The sequence below is a fragment of the Bubalus bubalis genome, chromosome 2, assembly GCF_019923935.1.
Source record: "Bubalus bubalis isolate 160015118507 breed Murrah chromosome 2, NDDB_SH_1, whole genome shotgun sequence".
Lineage (NCBI taxonomy): Eukaryota > Metazoa > Chordata > Mammalia > Artiodactyla > Bovidae > Bubalus > Bubalus bubalis.
The window spans coordinates 124,088,266-124,110,525 of NC_059158.1; the positions used below are offsets into that span (position 1 = coordinate 124,088,266).

Consider the following 22,260-nt stretch of genomic DNA (forward strand, 5'->3'; position numbering starts at 1 on the left):
TGAAATGAGCTGTTTGTCAGTCACTTCAAGAGTATTTTATGCAGCAGCAGTTGAATTTGAAATTTTAATGTAGAATAGACATTAAACATAATTTAAACATAAAACATAATTTTAATTTAAACATTAAACATAATTTAGTGTTATGCCTTCTTGCCTTTTTGGCTTAAGGGTCCATTGAAATGTTTTAAGATCACATAATTGATACCATTAAACATTTGTGTCATTTATAAGTCATTAAACATTTTTGAATTTTCAAATTTGCTTTTTGTTTCTTGAGTGAAAATCAAGAGAAAAATGTTTCCTTAGAGATTATCTAGGGCACAGGATTGAACAAATGTTTGGACATTCCATTAGTGCATAGGAAATATTTTGTTATTAATGAGAGCTGCCCAGACCCACAAAAATAAATAATCAAGAAAGAATGCTGCTCTCCTTAACTTTTTAAAAGGTTAAAAGGAAATAAGAAATTGCACATATTTCTGTCTATTTGTGAGTTTGGTTTGATATTAAAACATAACTGTCTTTAAACAAAAGCTTTCTGTTGAATTTCAGTGTAAGTGTGATCATTTAAAAGCAGCTTATGTTTACATGGCTCTTGGCAATTTTGATTTCTTTTTCTAAAATTAAGCACCATCTTTTAAACAACTTATAGGAAATTGCCAGTGAGTATGCTATTCTCTCTGAAGAGTGTAAAATACAGCAATAGGATTTAGTAATTTAGAAAGATGTGATAAAAAATTTCACAGTGCTTCTGGTTCATAGAACATGCTGAATTACTGCTGGTAGTGGGCTTCCCTGGTGGCTCAGAGGTTAAAGCATCTGCCTGCAATGCGGGAGACCTGGGTTCTATCCCTGGGTCAGGAAGATCCCCTGGAGAAGGAAATGGCAACCCACTCCAGTATTCTTGCCTGGAGAATCCCATGGATGGAGGAGCCTGGTGGGCTACAGTCCATGGGGTCACGAAGAGTTGGACACGATTGAGCAACTTGACTTTCACTTTCAGTTGGTTTAAAAAATCTGTTCTTTTGTTCCTGAAGTAACCACTACAAATGCACTGTTAAACAAATGTTCTGGCATGTTATATATTATGTTTTTATTGACAGCTACCATATTTAAATTGTTTTTCTGAGTCTGAGGTCTGGGAAACATAAATTCAGTTCAGTTCAGTTCAGTTGCTCAGTCATGTCCAACTCTTTGCGACCCCATGAATCGTAGCACGCCAGGCCTCCCTGTCCATCACCAACTCCCAGAGTTCACTCAAACTCACGTCCATCGAGTTGGTGATGCCATCCAGCCATCTCATCCTCTGTCGTCCCCTTCTCCTCCTGCCCCCAATCCCTCCCAGCATCAGAGTCTTTTCCAATGAGTCAACTCTTCGCATGAGGTGGCCAAAGTACTGGAGTTTCCAGCTTTAGTATCAGTCCTTCCAAAGAATACCCAGGACTGATCTCCTTTAGAATGGACTGGTTGGATCTCCTTGCAGTCCAAGGGACTCTCAAGAGTCTTCTCCAATACCACAGTTCAAAAACATCAGTTCTTTGGCGCTCAGCTTTCTTTACAGTCCGACTCTCACATCCATACACGACCACTGGAAAAAAACCACAGCCTTGACTAGACGGACTTTTGTTGGCAAAGTAATGTCTCTGCTTTTGAATATGCTATCTAGGTTGGTCATAATTTTCCTTCCAAGGAGTAAGCGTCTTTTAATTTCATGGCTGCAGTCACCATCTGCAGTGATTTTGGAGCCCCAAAAAATAAAGTCTGACACTGTTTCCACTGTCTCCCCATCTATTTCCCATGAAGTGATGGGACCAGATGCCATGATCTTAGTTTTCTGAATGTTGAGCTTTAAGCCAACTTTTTCACTCTCCTCTTTTACTTTAATCAAGAGGCTTTTGAGTTCCTCTTCACTTTCTGCCATAAGGGTGGTGTCAAACATAAATTAGCTTTGATTTATTCATAATTTCAGAATGATGTTCTAATTTGATTTTTTAAAAGTAAGAGTTATCGGGTTAAGAAAACATTTCTGTTACTCAGAGCACCTTGTTTTATTATACTTTGCAAATATTGTGCTTTTTTGCAAAATGACAGTTTGTGGCAACCTTACATTGTCAGATAATGGGTAGCATTTTTTAGCAATAAAGTATTTTTTAAATAAAGTATGCACATTATTTTTTTAAACATAATGCTATTGCATGTTTAATAAGTAGACTACAATATAGTACAAACATAACTTACATGCACTGGGAAACCAGGCAATTCACATGACTCACTTCCCTGTGGTGATCCAGAGCTGAACCCACAGTATCTCCAACGAATGCCAATATTTCTCATGTACTTTTTTTGCAGCAATTGTTTTTGGTTATTTTCCAGTTTTCACAGCCTTGCTCTGGACTCTGTCTCTTGTTAGAAATAGTCACTCTTTGTCACTAGAAAGATGTGATATGTAACAGATAGAGGCCATCAGTGTTTAGATTCAGCCAGAAGCAAGATTAGCTTAATATGAAATATTTTCAGGATTAACATAAAAAGTCTCTTTTATAGAATGGCAACATTGATTCTATTTTCATTTTATGTCTGTCCATTGTATATATTAAAAGATGCTTAAATTAAAATTTTAATTTAATTAATTTGGAAGAAAAGCTGTGACAAACTGAGATAGCATATTAAAAAACTGAGACATTACTTTGCCGACAAAGGTCTGTCTGGTCAAAGCTATGAATTTTCCAGTAGTCATGTATAGATGCAAGAGTTGGACTGTAAAGAAGACTGAACACCAGAAAATTATGCTTTTGAGCTGTGGTGTTGGAGAAGACTCTTGAGAGTCCCTAGGACTGCAGGTAGATCAAATTAGTCAATCCTAAAGGAAATCAATCCTGACTATTCATTCATTGGAAGGACTGATGCTGAAGTTGAAGCTCCAACACTTTGGCCACCTGATGCAGAGTCAACTCATTAGAAAAGACTCTGATGCTGGGAAAGATTGAAGGCAGGAGGAGAAGGGGACAATAGAGGATGAGATGGTTCGATGGCAACACTGAGTCAATGAACATGAGTTTGAGCAAGCTCCGGAAGATGGTAAAGGACAGGGAAGCCTAGTGTGCTGCAGTTCATGGGGTTGCAAAGAGTTGGACACCACAAAGCAACTGAACAACAACAACAGTTGTCTGGATTTGAAAAGTGTTTAAAATTCTTTCAGCACTGCAGTAGTGTCGTATGAACAATCAACGTTTATTTAATACACACTTTCTAGGAGATTATATTGATTTTGAGGAATTTGGTAGAACAAACTAAGGATGCTTAGAAAAGACAAGACCAAATTAGACTTAATAGCTTCAAATATTCAGAAGCCTTTTATATCAGGGAATTTATTGTCACTTTCTTAGTGAATCTTGAATCAGCAGTTTGAAAATATAGCAAAGCCAAATTGAAATGAGTTTAAGAAAGAATCTTTTAAACTGTTCTTGCCATATATCAGAAATAGATATCTTACAGTGAGTGGGCCCCATTACAGAAACTATTCAAGCAGTGCTTAAATACTGTTGGAAGTTATGACAGAAGAAATTCTTGAATCATGTAGGGATTTCATTAGTAAGACTTATCCAGTTGAGACTCAGAACATTTGCTCAGTGTCAATCAATGAAGCTAGAGCATTTTGATATTAAGAATTAAGGTCTTATACCAAGATACGAATCTTGGTGTCCAATTTATTGTATATTTTCTTTTGGTGATGATGTCAAAACCCTGATTGACTTAGGTAAATAAATAATAAATAGTAACATAAGAAAGAAAAGCATTTAGCCTACAGTCTCAGGATATTTCTCAGCCAAACAGAAATAGCAGAATAAGCTTTATTTTAACCAGTTCTCCCTCACCAGCACAAGCCAGCAGTATTAATTTAACAGCATAAGCTAAAGTGTTGTGGTCCCAGCATCATCATGTTAAAATTTAGTGTCAAATCATTTGAAGCATAAGAAAAACAAGAGGTGGCAATTAAGTAAGAAAATGAATATGGAAGACTTTGTGATTAATGTTGAATTCGTGATTCTCAGTTTTGATTGTACATTAAAATCACCTAGAGGGTTTTAAAAACTACAAGTGCCACTCAAAGCTGGTGCACTGGGACAACCCTGAGGGATGGGATGGGGAGGGAAATGGAAGGGGAGGTTCAGGGTGGGGGACACATGTACATACCCATGGCTGATTCATGTCAATGTATGGCAAAAAACACTACAGTATTGTGAAATAATTAGCCTTCAATTAAAATAAATTAATTAAAAAAAATAAAAACTACTAGTGCCATAAAACTGCCTTCAGAAATCTGATATTGTTATTCTACGGTCTGCTCTGGGAATCAGTATATCTTAAAAGTTCCCAGTCTGATTCTAATGTGTAGCCAAGGGACAGATTTACAGAGTTAATTGATGAACACTTTAGAAGATCTCTCTGACTGAGCGGAAATGACTTCATAGTTTTCCCTCCTTTCTTTTCCTTGATTGCTTAGAAATTATTAAGCGTTCAGTAGCTTTTTCGGTTATGTGGACAATGTATAAATTCAAATTCCTACCAAATTGATTCCTGCACAATAAGAACACCTAACAGTTGTTAGTTGAAATAGAATTCATTGTATTTAATGTATCATCTTTTCAGTGGTTGGAGGATTTTACTTGTATTGTACAGTCTGGTTGCAGGTAGTGAAGATAAGATGCTTATCCTGCATCACACCTGACTGGTGTCACCAGTATGTGATAGGTTGAGTAAGTGAGTTAATAAAAGTGTGTTCTTCATCAGTTTAGTTTTAGGCCCCATACAGTCAGGAAACAAGGAGAAGAAACGGCTAGGTGCTAAGGTTTTGCAGGAGGAGCTTGGGTTGTGCTTAGGAAGGAAGGGTGGTGTCACAGGTGCTCTGTGCCTTTTCGCTGAATCTCTTAGCTGGTGAGCTTTCTTAACCCTTCGTGCCATGGAGAGTCTACATCGAGTGGCATTTTAGGAGCAGAGCAGATACAGGAAATGTTCCTGTTTAGGTTAACTCTTACTCAAATCAATGGTGAGTTTCCTGGTTATAGAAGGAATGTCTGGTCCAAGGTGATATGGATTATTACCTTTTATTGATGGTAACTGGTATTGAGGGGAGGCAGTGAAGAAAGCCTGAGTCTGTACACTTACAAGCTGTGACAGCATGGCAGACTAAGTGGCTATTTACCTTTTTTGTTTTCCTCCAGCATTCATAGATGCCTCAGAGAAGCTCAAACACCTTGAAATGGAAAACAGTCCTGTGCCAGCTCCTCACCCCAACGTGGATGTTAATATTAACAACCAGGTATTCAGAGATCTCCTTTGCATGCCTGTCATACAGCCCCAGACTTCCCAGAAATGTTTTCCATCCAAAGCTAATACTTTTTCATTTCTTTCACTGGGAAATCTATCTGTGCTGAAGTCTTAAAACTTGTTATATAATTTTAAAAGGTGAAATTTGTGGATATTTAGGAGGAAACTTGGACAGCAAAGTTAAGAATTATAAGGTCATCTCATGTTTTTTCTTTAGATTCAGCCCATCTCTTCTCTAATTATGTTCAGTGAGTCTTGATTTAGTTGAAAAAATTAATTGAAAGCCTTTTAAATTGTAAACAGATTTGTTTGGAAGGGAACTGCTCTGTAATAACCGAGGATGAGACGCTAAAGCATCATCCCTCATACCCTTCACCATCCTGTACTCTTGGAGTCTTTAGGCATGTGGTGGGGTGACATACCAGTTAAACCAAATAAACCTCAGTTAACTATTTGACTGTAATTAAATTTTTTTTATTATTTCTACATTAAATAACTTATAGCAGTAACTATAGTGGGAGTAGGATAAAAATAATTGTCCCTAATAATGGAAGAGTCAATTTTAGGTAATAATCTGGAGACAGCATTTTATTTTTTTCCTATATCTAGGCAATAGATAACAAAGACCTGCTGAATGAATTTTGTTTTGGCTTAATTTTAAAGAGGAAAAAGGAACATCTGACTTGCAGTTCTCTTTCATCCTTGGATAACTAGCTGGACTTCTTCAGAGACCAGTATGGAGCACAGAGTGACTTTCTTCTTTCCTTCATAGTCATTGTTATAACTGTCCTTTAGAATATGTCTTTTTTTTTTCCATCCTATTACATTTTTCATTGAAATGTCTTTTAGAAGCTGATTCAATTTCAGAAAGCCTTTCCGTTTTTGACCCCTCAGTAATTCTCAATTATATGGTCTCTTTCCTTCACATTGTCAGTTTTTCTACTGTCTTTGCAAGGTAGGGGAATGCAGGGTCAAAGTCAGAGGGTTAACTGAAAGCTTTCAATGAAAGCTTAGGTGGTTAACAGTTTGATAAAAATTTAGTGGAGGCCTGGAGTGATTCTGAAGAAGATTGAGGCCCAGTAAATCCTGACAGGGTGTTGAAGGGTAATTGTTGCACAGGAAATTCATTGAGCGGCTGCTTGTTTTTTGGCAACATTCACTGCATATTTACCAGAGGATCTATTAGATTAGTTATGAAACCTTGGAAGAGTAAAAATAAGTGTGGGTTCAAGACAGGAAAGGGAATATGAGAGAGGGTTAGGTGAAGGATGGTGTGCCATGAAGAAGTTTTGGGGGCTCACGTAGCTAGGAAGATAATAGCTAATATTTGGTGAGGGCTTACTCTATGCCAGGCAGAAATAATAAGAAAGAATTCAGTGCTGTACTGACAAATAAGAGATGTCAGACTACCCTACCTCAGCTCTTCAACTAGTGCTGTGTACAAGTTTGTCGACTGAAAAAAAAAAAGCACAACCTAAAAGTTGAGAGTTATATGTTATTTGACAGACTTTCTTAGGACTTCAAGCTTGGGAGACAATATCTCAAATAACCCTGAGAGACTGCTTCAAAGAGGGGAGGAGGAGCCCGGATTCATAGGAGTTTTTGCAACAAAGACCTGGTCATAATCATCAAAAGATTAGTATTAATAAAAGAAAACCAGCTATCTCAGATTAAGAAATTTAGTACTTTTCTATGTATTGATGTTCAGTGTCTTAAGTCATGTCTAACTCTTTGCCACCCCATGAATTGCAGCACACCAGTCTTCCTTGTTCTTCATTGCCTCCTGGAGTTTACTCAAACTAATGTCCATTGAGTTGGTGATGCCATCCAACCATCTCATCCTCTGTCGCCCCCTTCTCCTCTTGCCCTCAGGATCTTCTTTAGTGACTCAGCTCTTCACATCACGTGGCCAAAGTATTGGAGCTTCATCTTCATCAGTCCTTCCAATAGTATTCAGGGTTGATTTCCTTTAGGATTAACTGGTTTAATCTCCTTGCAGTCCAAGGGACTGTCAAGAGTCTTCTTTATCACTCAATTTGAAAGCATCAGTTCTTCAGCACTCAGCCTTCTTTAGGGTCCAACTCTTAGATCCATACATGACTAATGTAAAAACCACAGCTTTGTCTGTACACACCTTTGTTGGCAAAGTGATGTCTCTGCTTTTTAAAATGCTGTCTAGGCTTGTCATAGCTTTTCTTCTAGGGAGCAAGTGTCGTTTAATTTTGTGGCTGCAGTTAACATCCATAGTGATTTTGGAGCCCAAGAAAATAAAATCTGTCACTGTTTACTCTTTTCCCCATCTATTGGCATGAAGTGATAGGACTGGATGCCATGATCTTCGTTTTTTCAATGTTGAGTTTTAAGCCAGGTTTTTCACGCTCCTCTTTCACTTTCATCAAGAGGCTCTTTAGTTTCTCTTTGCTTTCTGCCATTAGAGTGGTATCATCTGCATATCTGAGGTTGTTGATATGATCCAGGCAATCTTGATTCCAGCTTGTGAATCATACAGCCCAGCATTTCGCATGATGTACTCTGCATATAAGTTAAATAAACAGGGTGACTATACACAGCCTTGACGTACTCCTTTCCCAATTTTGAACCAATTTGTTGACCCTATAGACTGTAGCCTGCCAGGCTCCTCTGTCCATGGAATTCTCAAGGCAAGAATATTGGAGTGGGTTACATTCCCTTCTCCAGGGGAATCTTCCCAACCCAAGGATCAAACCTGGATCTCCTGCATTGCAGGCCAGGGAAGCCCTTGGTTTACTGTGTATAGGAAGATGTGAGAGTCTGGGCTCACTGCAGTCATTCCTGTGATACGCACTTCAGCTCTCTGGGGCTAGCATTGTGAGTTTCCTCAGAAGCACCATCAGGGTGGCTGCAGAGGCTGACTACTACGTGGGCTTCACAGTGGGCTGGTTGGTTGTCTCCATCCTGAGTTCCTTCAGGGCTCACTGTCCAGTGGCTGAAATGTCCTGGCTTGATGGCTGCAGCATCCTTTGTTTACCGATACAGCAGCAGTTTCAAGTTGATTCATGTGTTTTCTTATATCTGATGGTGCTGGATCTTAGTTGCAGCACATGGAATCTTTTAGTTACAGCTTGTGGGATCTTTTTCCCTGACCAGGGATTGAACCAGGGCCCTCTGTATTGGGAGTAAGGAGTCTTAGCCCCTGGACCAGCATGGAAGTTCCCTTGATTCATGTTTTATTTATATGACACACTTTTAATCCACTCTGATTTCTCTACCTCTGCCACTAACTGTTAATGTTTGCTTAAGGAATGCAAATTAATCTTAATATCAGCTTTACTAAGTATAGTAATTTTAGGATGAAAAGCCTATTGTAAATAAAATATACTCTAAAGCAAAGTGTCAGATGTTGGATGTTTAGCTCTAAAAATTGGGTAACTGAGAAGCTCTTTAGGCTAATGGAATTTTCAGATGGCAATGAGTGGAAAGTACAGTGTGAAAGGCAAAATCAGGATCTATGAATACTTTGAAAGGCTGGAATCATGGATTGGATTTAAGACTGTATATCATGACAAGTCTGACACAAATGTAGGGGTTAGGATCAAGAGGTAGAATGTAATAAGTATGTGTAAAAAAAGTTTGTAAACAGTATGAAGTGTAACTGCTGAAACATATCCGTTGTATTAACTGAAAGGGCTTAAAAGGGGAGCTCCAACCATAGTATTAAAAAGGAAGAGAGATAAACATGACTTTGGAAAACTAAAGTGGTTTGAGAAGAGAAGGAGTACAGTGAAGAATCTTGAAGCACAGTTGTAATGAGGCTCAGCAGTCTCAGGAAAGAATACTTCAGTTATCTGAGGAGCTATGATATAACAGGAAGTAAAGTATTGATAACTGGTTTTTTAACAGTCTTGGAGAAGAGCTAAGGTCAGTGAGTGATGAAATTAGGCAGATTTCACCTCAGTGTAAGAAAACACATCCTAACACACCTGGGAATTGAACAGATAGCTAAGAAAGCAGCAGATTCCCTAATGTGGGAAGTTCCTCAGGCTAAGACTAAAGTCAGCCTTTGGATATTTTGGAGGTTGGATGTACTTGGAGGTTGGAGCATTCTTGCCACCTTGGGACACCCTGAATCTCGGGTTCATTGTTGGGATTCTTCCGCTTTCTGGGTGCCTCCTGGTATGGGGAATGTGTTCACAGTGTCTGCCTGATCTGTGTCTTTGGAGTCCTTTAGGGCTTATGCTGTGTCAAGACTTGAAGACTTTTCAGTTACCTTCCTCCTCTTAATTACTTGAGACAATTCCAGAATTCTCTTTATCTTCAGATTTGAAGAATAATTTTTTTTCTTGGTCCTTGATCAGAAAATTTTTAAAATGCTTAAAGTAACAAAATATAAGCTGCATTTGTTAGTGAGGATGGGGACGTGGTTAAGGCATGACCTTTAGCAGATAGTCTTTTTGGTGTAAAGGTTTAAAAGAAAGGCGTGATGACTATGTTCTCTTGACCACAAGTTGGCAGCCTCTTTCATTAAAGGTCGGTAAATATTTCAGTCATAGTAGCCATACAGTCTCTGTCATTGTACTCAACTGTGCCACCATGCCATGACCATGGCCATAGCCATGTGGGCCTGGGCATGGCCATGTTCCAGTAGAGTTTACTTACTAAAACAGATCGTGGGCCAGGTGTGACCTGTAGGTTGTCTTTCTCTTTTTGTTGGGAATGTAATACTACAGCAGATTGCTGCCACATGTGACTTGGAATAATCTTTGTCACTTTTAATCTTTTTTTTTTGTACACAAACCTTAAGAAGGTATAACCAAAAAGTATATCAAAAATAAAAATCTGCACTCTGAAGAAAACAAAGGAGAAAGATGCATTTATTACCTGGATTTTGACCCACGAACCTTAGAACTCAAGACTGTGAACGTAGTAAGTTCTGAGTTGCTGACAAATTTAAGTGGTTTTTATGGGATAAATACAGAAGTTATTTGTTGTTGTCGGCTGATTAGTTGCCTGGTGGTCTTCTTTCTTATTTAGATCAGAGCAGCTGAATCAGGGGAACAAGGAAGCATAGAGCTGCCATGAACAGACTTGCATGGGGGCTTGGCTGGTGTCCTGTGCCAACCTTTGGGAAGAGTTGTACGTCCCCATGAGGTTAGGTTAAGTGTCCTCTGTGTGCCTACATTGGCTGTCTTCATTCTGTCCCTGAAATAAGTGACTCCAAATGTTTCAGTTTGGTTCTATAAGTAGTTAACTTTCTTTTCCTCTACCCTCAATTTGGACACAAAAGTGTGGCAGTTGGTCTGATCTCCCTTTGGGAAATTGAGTCAGTCTTCAGATGTTAGCCATACAAAGGCCACACTTCTCCAGGGATCAGTGAGCTATTGCATATTATGTAAGGTAAGTAGAAATGATACTTCTACAAACACAAAGGCTAATACTCTCTAACAGTAATTGCTGTAGGGGGAAAAAATAATTTTTCCCTCTTCTCCTCTGAGTTGTTGGCTGAGACTTCTGTAACAAAAGACAGATTAACAAGAGAAAAACAGAAGTTTACTGTTATGTGTACTTCATGTACAGATGGGAGATACCAGGGGAGAATGAGTAACTCTCAGGCTTAGAATTCCAGCTAAATACCATCTTCAGCTAAAGTCAAACGAAAGAAAAGTGTAGGGGAGGGTTCAAGGAAAAGCAGGGTAAACAGAAGTAAGGCTTCTTATGCAGCTTTGAGTCCTTGCTATTCAATGATAAGAGTTTGAGTTGTTTGCAGGGATGAATGTTGGTCTTTCCTAGTATAAAGGAAGGAGGGACTCCTTTGTAAATTTCTGTGCTGCTTTTAGATAGATAGGAGAAGGACAAAGCTTTTCTTATATCTTCTGCTTCTCAGTTGCCTTCAGCTCAAAATAACATGCCACAAGGTGACATATTTGGGGATGACACATTCTGCTACCCTCACTGCCATGACTTTTTCAGCTGGAACAATAGTTGCTTGCTAAGTGGAACCAGAGATCAAATTGCCAACATCTGCTGGATCATGGAAAAAGCAAGAGAGTTCCAGAAAGACATCTATTTCTGCTTTATTGACTATGCCAAAGCCTTTGACTGTGTGGATCACAATAAACTGTGGGAAATTCTGAAAGAGATGGGAATACCAGACCACCTGACATGCCTCTTGAGAAATCTGTATGCAGGTCAGGAAGCAACAGTTAGAACTGGACATGGAACAACAGACTGGTTCCAAATAGGAAAAGGAGTACGTCAAGGCTGTATATTGTCACCCTGCTTATTTAACTTATATGCAGAGTACATCATGAGAAACGCTGGGCTGGAAGAAACACAAGCTGGAATCAAGATTGCCAGGAGAAATATCAATAAGCTCAGATATGCAGATGACACCACCCTTATGGCAGAAAGTGAAGAGGAACTCAAAAGCCTCTTGATGAAAGTGAAAGTGGAGAGTGAAAAAGTTGGCTTAAAGCTGAACATTCAGAAAACTAAGATTATGGCATCCGGTCCCATCACCTCATGGGAAATAGATGAGTAAACAGTGGAAACAGTGTCAGACTTTATTTTTTGGGGCTCCAAAATCACTGCAGATGGTGACTGCAGCCATGAAATTAAAAGACGCTTACTCCTTGGAAGGAAAGTTATGTCCAACCTAGATAGCATATTGAAAAGCAGAGACATTACTTTGCCAACAAAGGTCTGTCTTGTCAAGGCTATGGTTTTTCCAGTGGTCATGTATGGATGTGAGAGTTGGACTGTGAAGAAGGCTGAGCACCGAAGAATTGATGCTTTTGAAGTGTGGCGTTGGAGAAGACTGTTGAGAGTCCCTTGGACTGCAAGGAGATCCAACCAGTCCATTCTGAAGGAGATCAGCCCTGGGATTTCTTTGGAAGGAATGATGCTAAAGCTGAAACTCCAGTACTTTGGCCACCTCATGGGAAGAGTTGACTCATTGGAAAAGACCCTGATGCTGGGAGGGATTGGAGGCAGGAGGAGAAGGGGACGACAGAGGATGAGATGGCTGGATGGCATCACTGACTCTATGGACATGAGTCTGAGTGAACTCTGGGGGTTGATGATGGACAGGGAGGCCTGGCGTGCTGTGATTCATGGGGTTGCAAAGAGTCGGACACGACTGAGCAACTGAACTGAACTGAACTGAAGTCTCTTTGGTTGTGTCCGACTCTTTGCGACCCTAAGGACTGTAGCCCACCAGGCTTCTCTGTCCATGGCATTCTCCAGATGAGAATACTGGAGTGGGTTGCCATGCTCTCCTCAAGGGATCTTATTGACCCAGGGATTGAACCCACGTCTCTTGTGTCCCCTGCATTGGCAGGCAGGTTCTTTACCACTAGTGCCAACTGGAAAGCCTGAAACAATAGTTTCTAATATTATACTAATATTGGTGCAGGTGTTTTAAAAAATAATTTTTAAGTCTGAAAATCAGGCTATTTAACTGCTGGTATCTTAGAGTTTATTAGTTTATATAGTAGGCCAGCCCTAAAAATTCACATCCCCTTTGTCATGATGTCAGGGACTCTTCTGGATTCATGTAAATACATTCAGCAGTTTAAGGGGAAGAAACAGCTTATAAAGTTGTTAAAACCTTTGTGTATATTTAGTAAAAATTCAAGGTAAATTGTATTTATTCTTCTAAAGCAGGATTCTTGCAGATCTCAGATCTACCCAAGAATAATTATAAGAGGTGTCTTAAACCCTATGCCATTGAACACATATTCTTTTTTCTTTTATTTATTTTGGCTGCACTGGGTCTTAGTTGCAGAGAGTGAGGGGCTTCTTTCTGATTTCAGAGCACAAGCTCTAAAGTGCTCGTGTTCAGTAGTTGTGGTGCATGGGCTTAGCTGCTCTGTGGCATGTGGAATCTAGTTCCCTGATCAGGGATCGAACCCACATCTTCTGTATTGGACAAGGTGGATTCTTAATCCCTGGACCACCAAGGAAGCTCCTATTCTTGCTTTAATTCAGTTACATATTTTTTAGGAAAGTGGGTCCAAATTTTATTAAATTGTCAAAAAGAGTAAACCATACCAACGTTAAAATAACTGTTTGCATCTTCCAAAAGTTAGAACTAAAAAGAACTTCACTTTACTTAAAAGGCTTATATAATTTTTTTTTTAATTTTTTAAAATTTAATAATTTCAATTTTTCTGAGGCATTTAAAGAAGGAGCTCTCAGAAATAAGATCTCTCTGTGTTTAAAAAAAAGTACCGTTGTTCTTTTGAATTTTACTGCTTACACCAATTCTTTGCCTTATGTGTTTGACTGTATAAATGGCCTACCTATGTTTTCTAGCCAAGATTGTTTCAAGAGTGGTTTTGAGTCTGGATCTAATGGCATTCTGGTTCAGAACTTGAAACCAAGTCCCCCTAAAACTGACTTCCCCTGCTGAGTTTGTGATTAATCTATCTAAAAATTGATTCCCTTCCTAATATTACCCCTTTTCCCCTCAGAATTGGGAAGCATCAAATAAAAGGGAGAATTGGACCCCAAACAGGACCTGTGGAACCATCCCATGTACAAAAAGCCTCTCCACATCCCTGTTTCCTGTTTGTAGGAAAAAGGCGGTAGTCTCCTGGGCCTTCTCCATATTCCAAAGAGCAGAGTCTAGCAGTTAATGTTTAGGACAAGAGTATCACAGGACTCCTGGTTTGTTCTGAAGGGATGTGGATAACTGTCTGTGCCTGTCTTTGAGTTGTTCTGCAAAAACTAAGACCGCCCCACCCAGGTGGGGGATGATGACTACATGATGACCACAGGCAGGTAGTCCCCAGACTGGTTGGAGCCAGGAGGTTAAGGTTCTCAAGACATCACCCTATTAGCTCATCACCAACCAATCAGAGGGCTTCCCCAGTGGCTCAGACGGTAAAGAATCCGCCTGCAATGTGGGACACCTGGGTTCGATCCCTGGGTTGGGAAAATCCCCTGGAGGAGAGCATGGCAACCCACGCCAGTATTCTTGCCTGGAGAATCCCACAGACAGAGGAGACTGGTGGGCTACCATCCGTAGGGTTGCAAACAGTTGGACATGACTAAGCAACTAAGCACAACCAATCAGAAGAACGCCCACAGGCTGATCACACTTCCTGGACCCTGTCCCCTCACACCATCTTTAAAGACCTTTGCCAGAAAGCCATCAGGGAGTTCTGGTCTCTTGGTGCCCTGCAAACAAACCCCTAGTTTTCTGCAAACTCCTGCTGTCAGTTTGGCTTTCTGCACTGCAAGCACATGAGTCTTGGCTCGTTAACAAACTGAAGTAGACTTTGGATCCACTTTAACCTGACATTAGCTCCTAATTAAGCTGATTCTGACAGTGAGGACTGCTCTGCAGGAGAGTTTGAGCATCTGGTCTTGTTAGAACAGGTCTAACTTGGGATGTTTAGGAATCAGGGTGTCTTTTAAATTATTTTGGTCTTCTGTTTGCACATTTTGGCCATCCAAGGCAGATATATTAACAGCATAGTAACTGGATATTGTTGGATTTGCATCCTATAATAAAACTATATGAAAATATTTTATAGCTATTACACTGAACTTGTATTTCAGTAATCTTTCTTTTATATACATGGAAGGTAATTGTACAAAATACAGATTTTATTTATGTTTATTTCTGGGGTTTTTTTGGTCATGCCATGCAACTTGCAGGATCTTAGTTCCCCAGTCAAAGATTGAATCTGAGCCCTGGCTGAGAGTGCTGAGTGCTAACCACTGGACTGCCAGGGAATTCCCCACAAAATGTAGATTTTAAAAAGCAAGAAATTATAAAACTTCCATTATCCCAATCCTAAGAGATAAATACAGTTAACATTTTAAAGATACGTACTTCCAGCCATTGATATGTGATAAATATTTTTAAATTAAAAATGCAATAATATTGTTTTGTAGCTAATCAATTGTAATCTCTTTATTTCAATAACACATTATTGTTAATAGTTAAATGGCATGCATAGGTCAATGTTGTGTTTGCTCAGTCTCCTATTAGACATTTCACTAATTTTCACTGTCATAATCAGTGTTGTGATAAACAGTCTTATAAATAAATATCCTGCATTATCTTTGATTATTTTCCTAGAAAGTAGAAGTGTTAGGTTCAGGAATTCCCTGGTGGTCCAGTGGTTAGTATTCAGTTCTTTCACTGCTGAGGGCCCACGTTCAATCCCTGATCCAGGAGCTAAGATCCTTCAAAAACCACTCGGCATGACAGAAGTGTTAAGTTTCAGAAATAATTTTAAAGCCTTTGGTACTTTTGCAAAATTGCCTTCAGAAAGATGGTAACAGTCACAGGTACTTTTGTGATGTGTGCATTGAATCCTTGATTTTTAATATAGGCAAGAAGAGAAATATCTGCCTAGGTCTGTGGCAGGTTGCTTTGAGATGCTGTGACATGCAAATATAGATGTTGAGCAAATAATACAAAATCTGCAATGTAATGCTCTCTGAAAAGAAAATGTCAGTGCATTTGAACTAGCCATTCTTGTTGTTCAGTCGCTCAGTCATATCCAACTCTGCAACTCCATGGACTACAGCATGCCAGGCTTTCCTGTCCTTCACCATCTCCCAGAGCTTGCTCAGACTCATGTCCATTGAGTTGGTGATGCCATCCAACCATCTCGTCTTTTGTCCTCTATGGGCTTCCCTGGTGGCTCAGACAGTAAAGAATCTGCCTAGAATGTGGGAGACCTGGGTTTGATATCTGGGATGGGAAGATCCCTTGGAGGAGGAAGGGAGGAATCCTCTTGGACAGAGGATCCTGGCAGTATACAGTCCATAGGGTCACAAAGAGTCAGACACAACTGAGTGATTGAACTAGCTATGCTATGCTATTTTTCCTGCCTTCATCAGTCAGTTCAGTTGCTCAGTCATGTCCAATTGTTTGCGACCCCATGGACTGCAGCACACCGGTCTTCCCTGTCCACCACCAACTCCCAGAGCTTGCTCAAACTCCTGTCCATTGCGTAGGTGATGCCATCCAACCGTCTCATCCTGTCATCCCCTTCTCCTCCTGCCATCAGTCTTTCTCAGCATCAGGGTCTTTTCTAATGAGTCAGTTCTTCTCATCAGGTGACCAACGTATTGGAGCTTCAGCTTCAGCATCAGTCCTTCCAATGAATATTCAGGACTGATTTCCTTTAGGATTGACTTTGTATCTCCTTGCAATCCAAGGGACTCTCAAGAGTCTTCTCCAATACCAAAGTTCAAAGCATCAATTCTTCTGCGCTCAGCTTTCTTTATGGTCCAACTCTCACATCCATACATGACTACTAGAAAAACCATAGTTTGAGTATACGGAACTTTGTTGGTAAAGTAATGTCTCTGTTTTTAATATGCTATCTATGTTGGTCATAGCTTTTCTTCCAAGGAACATGCGTCTTTTAGTTTCATGACTGCAGTCACCGTCTGCAAGGATTTTGGAGCGTAAGAAAATAAAGTCTTTCACTGTTTCCATTGTTTCACCATCTATTTGCCAAGAAGTGATGGGATCTGATGCCATGATCTTAGTTTTCTATATGTTGAGTTTTAAGCCAGCTTTTTCACTCTCCTCTTTGACTTGCATCAAGAGGCCCTTTAGTTCCTCTTCGCTGTCTGCCATAAAGGTGGTGTCATCTGCATATCTAAGGTTATTAATATTTCTCCCAGCAGTCTTGATTCCAGCTTGTGAGTCATACAGCCCAGCATTTCACAGGATATACTCTGCGTGTTAAGTTAAATAAGCAGGGTGACAATATACAGCCTTCTTGTACTTGTTGCCCAATTTGGAAACAGTCTGTTGTTTCATGTCTGGTTCTAACTGTTGCTTCTTGACCTGCATACAAATTTCTCAGGAGGCAGGTTAAGTGGTCTTGTATTCCCATCTCTTTAACAGTTTTCCACTGTTTGTTGTGATCTACACAGTCAAAGGCTTTAGCATAGTCAGTGAAGCAGAATGTTTCATGTTCCAGATTTTTTTCTGGAATTCTCTTGCTGTTTCTGTGATCCAGCAGATGTTGGCAATTTAATCTCTGGTTCCTCTTCCTTTCCTAAATCCAGCTTGAAATCTGAAAGTTCTTGGTTCACATACTATTGAAACTTAACTTGGAAAATTTTCAGCATTACTTTGCTAACATGTGAAATGAGTGCAGTTGTGCAATAGGGTGAACATTCTTTGGCATTGCCTTTCTTTGGGATTGGAATGAAACCTGACCTTTTCCAGTCCTGTGACCACTGCTGAGTTTTTCAAATTGGCTGGCATGTTGAGTGCAACACTTTCATAACATCATCTTTTAGGATTTGAAATAGATCAGCTGGAATTCCATCACCTCCACTAGCTTTGTTTTTAGTGATGCTTCCTAAGGTCCACTTGACTTTGCACTCCAGGATGTCTGACTCTAGGTGAGTGATCACACCATCATGGTTATCTGGATCATTAAGATCTTTTTTGTATAGTTCTGTGTATTCTTGTCACCTCTTCTTAATATCTTCTGCTTCTGTTATGTCCATGGTGTTTCTGTCTTTCTGTGCCCATCTTTGCATGAAATGTTCCCTTGCGATCTCTAATTTTCTTGAAGATATCTCTAGTCTTTCCCATTGTATTGTTTTCCTGTATTTCTTTCCATTGATCATTGAGGAAGGCTTTCTTAGCTCTCCTTGCTATTCTTTGGAATTCTATATTCAGATAGATATATATTTCCTTTTCTCCTTTGCCTTTTGCTTCTCTTCTTTTCTCAGCTATTTTTAGGTCTCCTCAGACAATTATTTTGTCTTTTGCATTTCTTTTTCTTGGGGATGGTTTTGATCACCACCTCCTGTACCATGTTACAAACCTCCATCCATAGTTCTTCAAGCACTCTGTCAGATACAGTCCCTTGCATCTATTTGTCACTTCCACTGTATCATCATAAGAGATTTGATTTAGGTTTAGTGGTTTTCCCTACTTTCTTCAATAAGTCTGAATTTTGCAATAAGGAGTTCATGATCTGAGCCACAGTTGGCTCCTGGTCTTATTTTTTGCTGACTGTATAGAGCTTCTCCATCTATGGCTGCAAAGAATATAATCAATCTGATTTTGGTATTGACTATCTGGTGATATCTATTTGTAGAATCGTCTTTTGTGTTGTTGGAAGAGGGCATTTGCTATGACCAGTGCATCCTCTTGGCAAAACTCTGTTAGCCTTTGCCCTGCTTCATTTTGTACTCCACGGCCAAACTTGCCTGTTAGTCCAGGAATCTCTTGACTTCCTACTTTTGCATTTCATTCCCCTGTGATAAAAAGGACATCTTTTTTTGGTGTTAGTTCTAGAAGGTCTTCTAGGTCTACATAGAACCTATCAACTTCAGCTTTTTTGGCATTAGTGGTTGGGGCATAGACTTGGATTACAGTGATACTGAATGGTTTGCCTTGGAAATGAATACAGATCATTCTGTAATTTTTGAAATTGCACCCAAGTACTGCATTCCGGACTCTTGTTGACTATAAAGGCTACTCCATTTCTTCTAAGGGATTCTTGCCCACAGTAGTAGATATAATGGTCATCTGAATTAAATTCACCCATTCAGGTCCATTTTAGTTCACTGATTCCTAAAATGTCAATGTTCACTCTTGCCATCTCCTATTTGACCACTTCCAATAAACTTTAATGTGTGGACCTAACATTCCTGGCTCCTTATTGAGGTATAATTGACAAAATTTAAATACATTTAAAATGTACCATTTGATAAATTGATAGAAGTATACATTGTGAAATGATTCCTACAGTCAGATTGATAGTTAACACATCCTCACCTCACTTTCGGACACGAATGAGCGACTTCACTTTCACTTTTCACTTTCCTGCATTGGAGAAGGAAATGGCAACCCACTCCAGTGTTCTTGCCTGGAGAATCCCAGGGACGGCGGAGCCTGGTGGGCTGCCATCTGTGGGGTCGCACAGAGTCGGACATGACTGAAGCGACTTAGCAGCAGCAGCAGCACCTCACTTTAGTTAGTTTTCTTTTTTTTGTTTTTTTGTGAGACCGCTTGAGATCTACTCTCAGCACATTTCAAGTATAAAAAACAGTGTAATTAATTTTAGTCACCATCCTATACATTGGGTCCTCAGGATCGGATAAGTTTTACCAACCTCCCCCTATTTCTCCACCCCTAGTCTCTGGCAACTGTTCTACTCTCTGAGTTGGATTTTTTTTAAGAGTCCACATTTAAGTAATACCATGAAGTATTTGTTATTCTCTATCTGACTTAGTTCATTTAGCATAATTCCTTCTAGCTTTGTCTGTGTTGTTGAAAATGGCAGGATTTCCTTCTTTTTAAAGGTGGAGCAATATTTCATTGTGTATGTATATTTATGTGTGTGTGTCTGTGCATTTTACATCTTCTGTATCCTTTCATCTGTTGATGGACATTTAGGTTATTTCCATGTCTTGGCTGCTGTGCATAATGCTGCAGTGAACATGGGGGTGCAGATACCTGTTTGGGATCGTGAATTTATTTCCTTTGGATGTGTACCCAGAAGTGGCATTGCTGGGTCATATGGTGTGAACTAGTCATGACTGAAAAAGGATATAGGGTCTTCTTTCAATTACTGGGAACCATTCTGTAGACTTGGAAGATACAGTCTAGTACAAACTGGTGATTCTCAAACTTTTATATATATCAGAGTCACATGGGAAAGCTTGTTAAACATTCAGATTTGGGGATCCCACCCAGAGGCAGGTATGTGGAGACCACACTAAGAAAAACCAGATTAGAATAAGCACATAGTTAAATTTTTTCAAATCTGAACAAGTGATGCAATATATAATCCTGTATGTTGGCAGATGGCCAGTTTTACAGAACAAAAGCTATATCTGAGGCTAAGAAAATGTTTAGAATGAGTTTGTTATTTAGACCAGTGTTAAATGGTAACCATAGTAAGGACAGGGCTTCTTAGGTGTCACTAGTGGTAAAGAACCTGCCTGCCAGTGCAGGAGATGCAGGAGACACAGGTTCAGTCCCTGGGTTGGGAAGACCCACTCTGGTATTCCTACCTGGGAAATCCCACGGAGAGAGGAGCCTGGCAGGCTCTGGAGGATCCTCCTCACAGGATCGCAAGGAATTGGATGTGACTGAAGCGACTTAGCACAGCACATAGTAAGGATGATGGTGATGGTGATTGTTATTATTGATTGTCATTTATTTTAAATTAGGTAAAATATCGGCTGTAGTGTAGATAATTAAAATTATTATTTTCTCCCATTTCTTTTCATAATAATTTATGTTTTAATTATGATCTTCATTCAGTGGACTTGTGCTTTATTTTATCATTTTAGTAAGTTTTTACCTGAGAGTGGCCTCTTTGTGGCTAAATAACTTAAGTCTCAAGCACAGTCATCTACTCAGTAACAGCTCTAGGGATCAGCCTGTGTAGGGCCCGACCTAAAATCCAGTTGAAATTAATTACAGCAGATGGCACACATTCTTCATGTGTGGTTTAATTCAGGCATTTTTCCAGGGTGGTATTGTTAGTTATTCAGTTGGCTTAAAGACAACTTAAAGACAAAAGTTGGCTGGATGATTTTCAGGGGTCCCTACCTTATTTGTGATTACTGATCTTAGTTCAAAACCTCAAGTAAGAGCTGACTCCTGGAATAAGATGGCTGCCTGAAACATATGACTCCCTGGTTGTCTGACTAGGAACTTTCATCAGTCCTTTTCTGTTTCCATTTAGTTGAATCCTCAGAGTTGCTTACAGTGTGTTTTTAATATCCAGGAGGAAGTGGTGAAGTTAACCGAGAAATGTCTGAATAATGCCATCGACAGCCCAGCGCTGAATACCAGGAGAGTTCCTCCTGACTTGAAGAGTAATATTTTGAAGGCTCAAGTAGAAGCAGTGCAGAAGGTAAGCTGCCTTCACTAGGGTCCCACTGAGGTGGAAGGAGACCCTATGGAACAAAGAACACACACAGATGGTGGACATGAGTGAGCAGGCCAGAGAGGGTAAAACCAGGAAACATGCTCAAGGTGGCAAATGCCTTTCCATCTCTAAATTCTAGTCAGAGTAGATTAAGATGGGGCAGTCATGAAGTAAGAAGAATAAAGTTTTTTAAAAGTCAGATTCCTATAGAAGTGAGTCCCTAATCTTTTGTCACTTTTATAGCTGGAAACCCTAGAGTGATTTTAGGTCTTTATCAGTTCACTTTTCCTCCCACCCGTCTATCCCAATTCAGCAAAATTATTAGCTAAATAGCTCATTCAGCAAAGTTATTAGTCGTGTTATTAGCAACTGAGTGATGGTTGCAAGACGAAGAGTGGGTTGTGACATCTTGTGAAGGACGCAGTGTGTAGAGTCCAGCCCCCAAGAAGTTAATGGCATCCATGCTCTCAAAATCGGCTTTTCCTTGGCCCTCCCACCTGTCAGATTTACCCTCTGTGCTGAAATAGCGCAGAAGCCTGTCTTACTGCATCCTGTTGTCAACGAGGATTTCCCAGTACCTTGTTGAGAAGAGGCTCTTCACCCATCCTGTCCCAGGCACACAGGCCTTGAAGAGAACTGGAAGAACTTGAGGAATGTTGCTTGTGTGCTTTCTGTACCTTTCACCCAAATACAAACATAAAACATAATGTTTACATATAAAAATAATTATGAAATAGGTCAGTACAGGCTCTGGAATTAGACAGCTGGAGTTTGAATCCTGTTTCTTATCTACCACTTACTAGTTTTGTGACTTGGCAAATTAGTTTATTTCTCTGAGCCTCAGTTAAATTATGTTTAAAAGGGGGTAATGGTAATACATACCCTAAGATGGGTTGTAAGGATGAAATAAAATAAGAAACACAAAGGCCATGGAGTGACTCCTGGCAGGCACATAGTGAGTGTTTAGCAGCTGTTGATCCTGATGCTGACACTGCCTCTTGTGGCAGCAGAGGTGGTGGCAGCTGTCGTCCCCTGATGTTTCAGTTGTATTTCTGAGTCTAGACTCAAA

The 22,260-nt window shown here is 39.8% G+C and overlaps 1 protein-coding gene across 4 annotated transcripts in view; it reads left to right on the forward strand.

Annotated features, from left to right (window-relative positions):
• Positions 1 to 22,260, forward strand: part of EPB41L5 (erythrocyte membrane protein band 4.1 like 5) — a 167,427-nt gene that overhangs the window by 117,088 nt on the left and 28,079 nt on the right. For all 4 annotated transcript variants that reach the window (XM_006057177.4, XM_006057179.4, XM_006057180.4 and 1 more), the window contains exons 18-19: positions 5,223 to 5,320; positions 21,048 to 21,176. In XM_006057177.4, the coding sequence (XP_006057239.1) occupies positions 5,223 to 5,320; positions 21,048 to 21,176 (227 nt within the window). The remainder of the gene's footprint in view (positions 1 to 5,222; positions 5,321 to 21,047; positions 21,177 to 22,260) is intronic.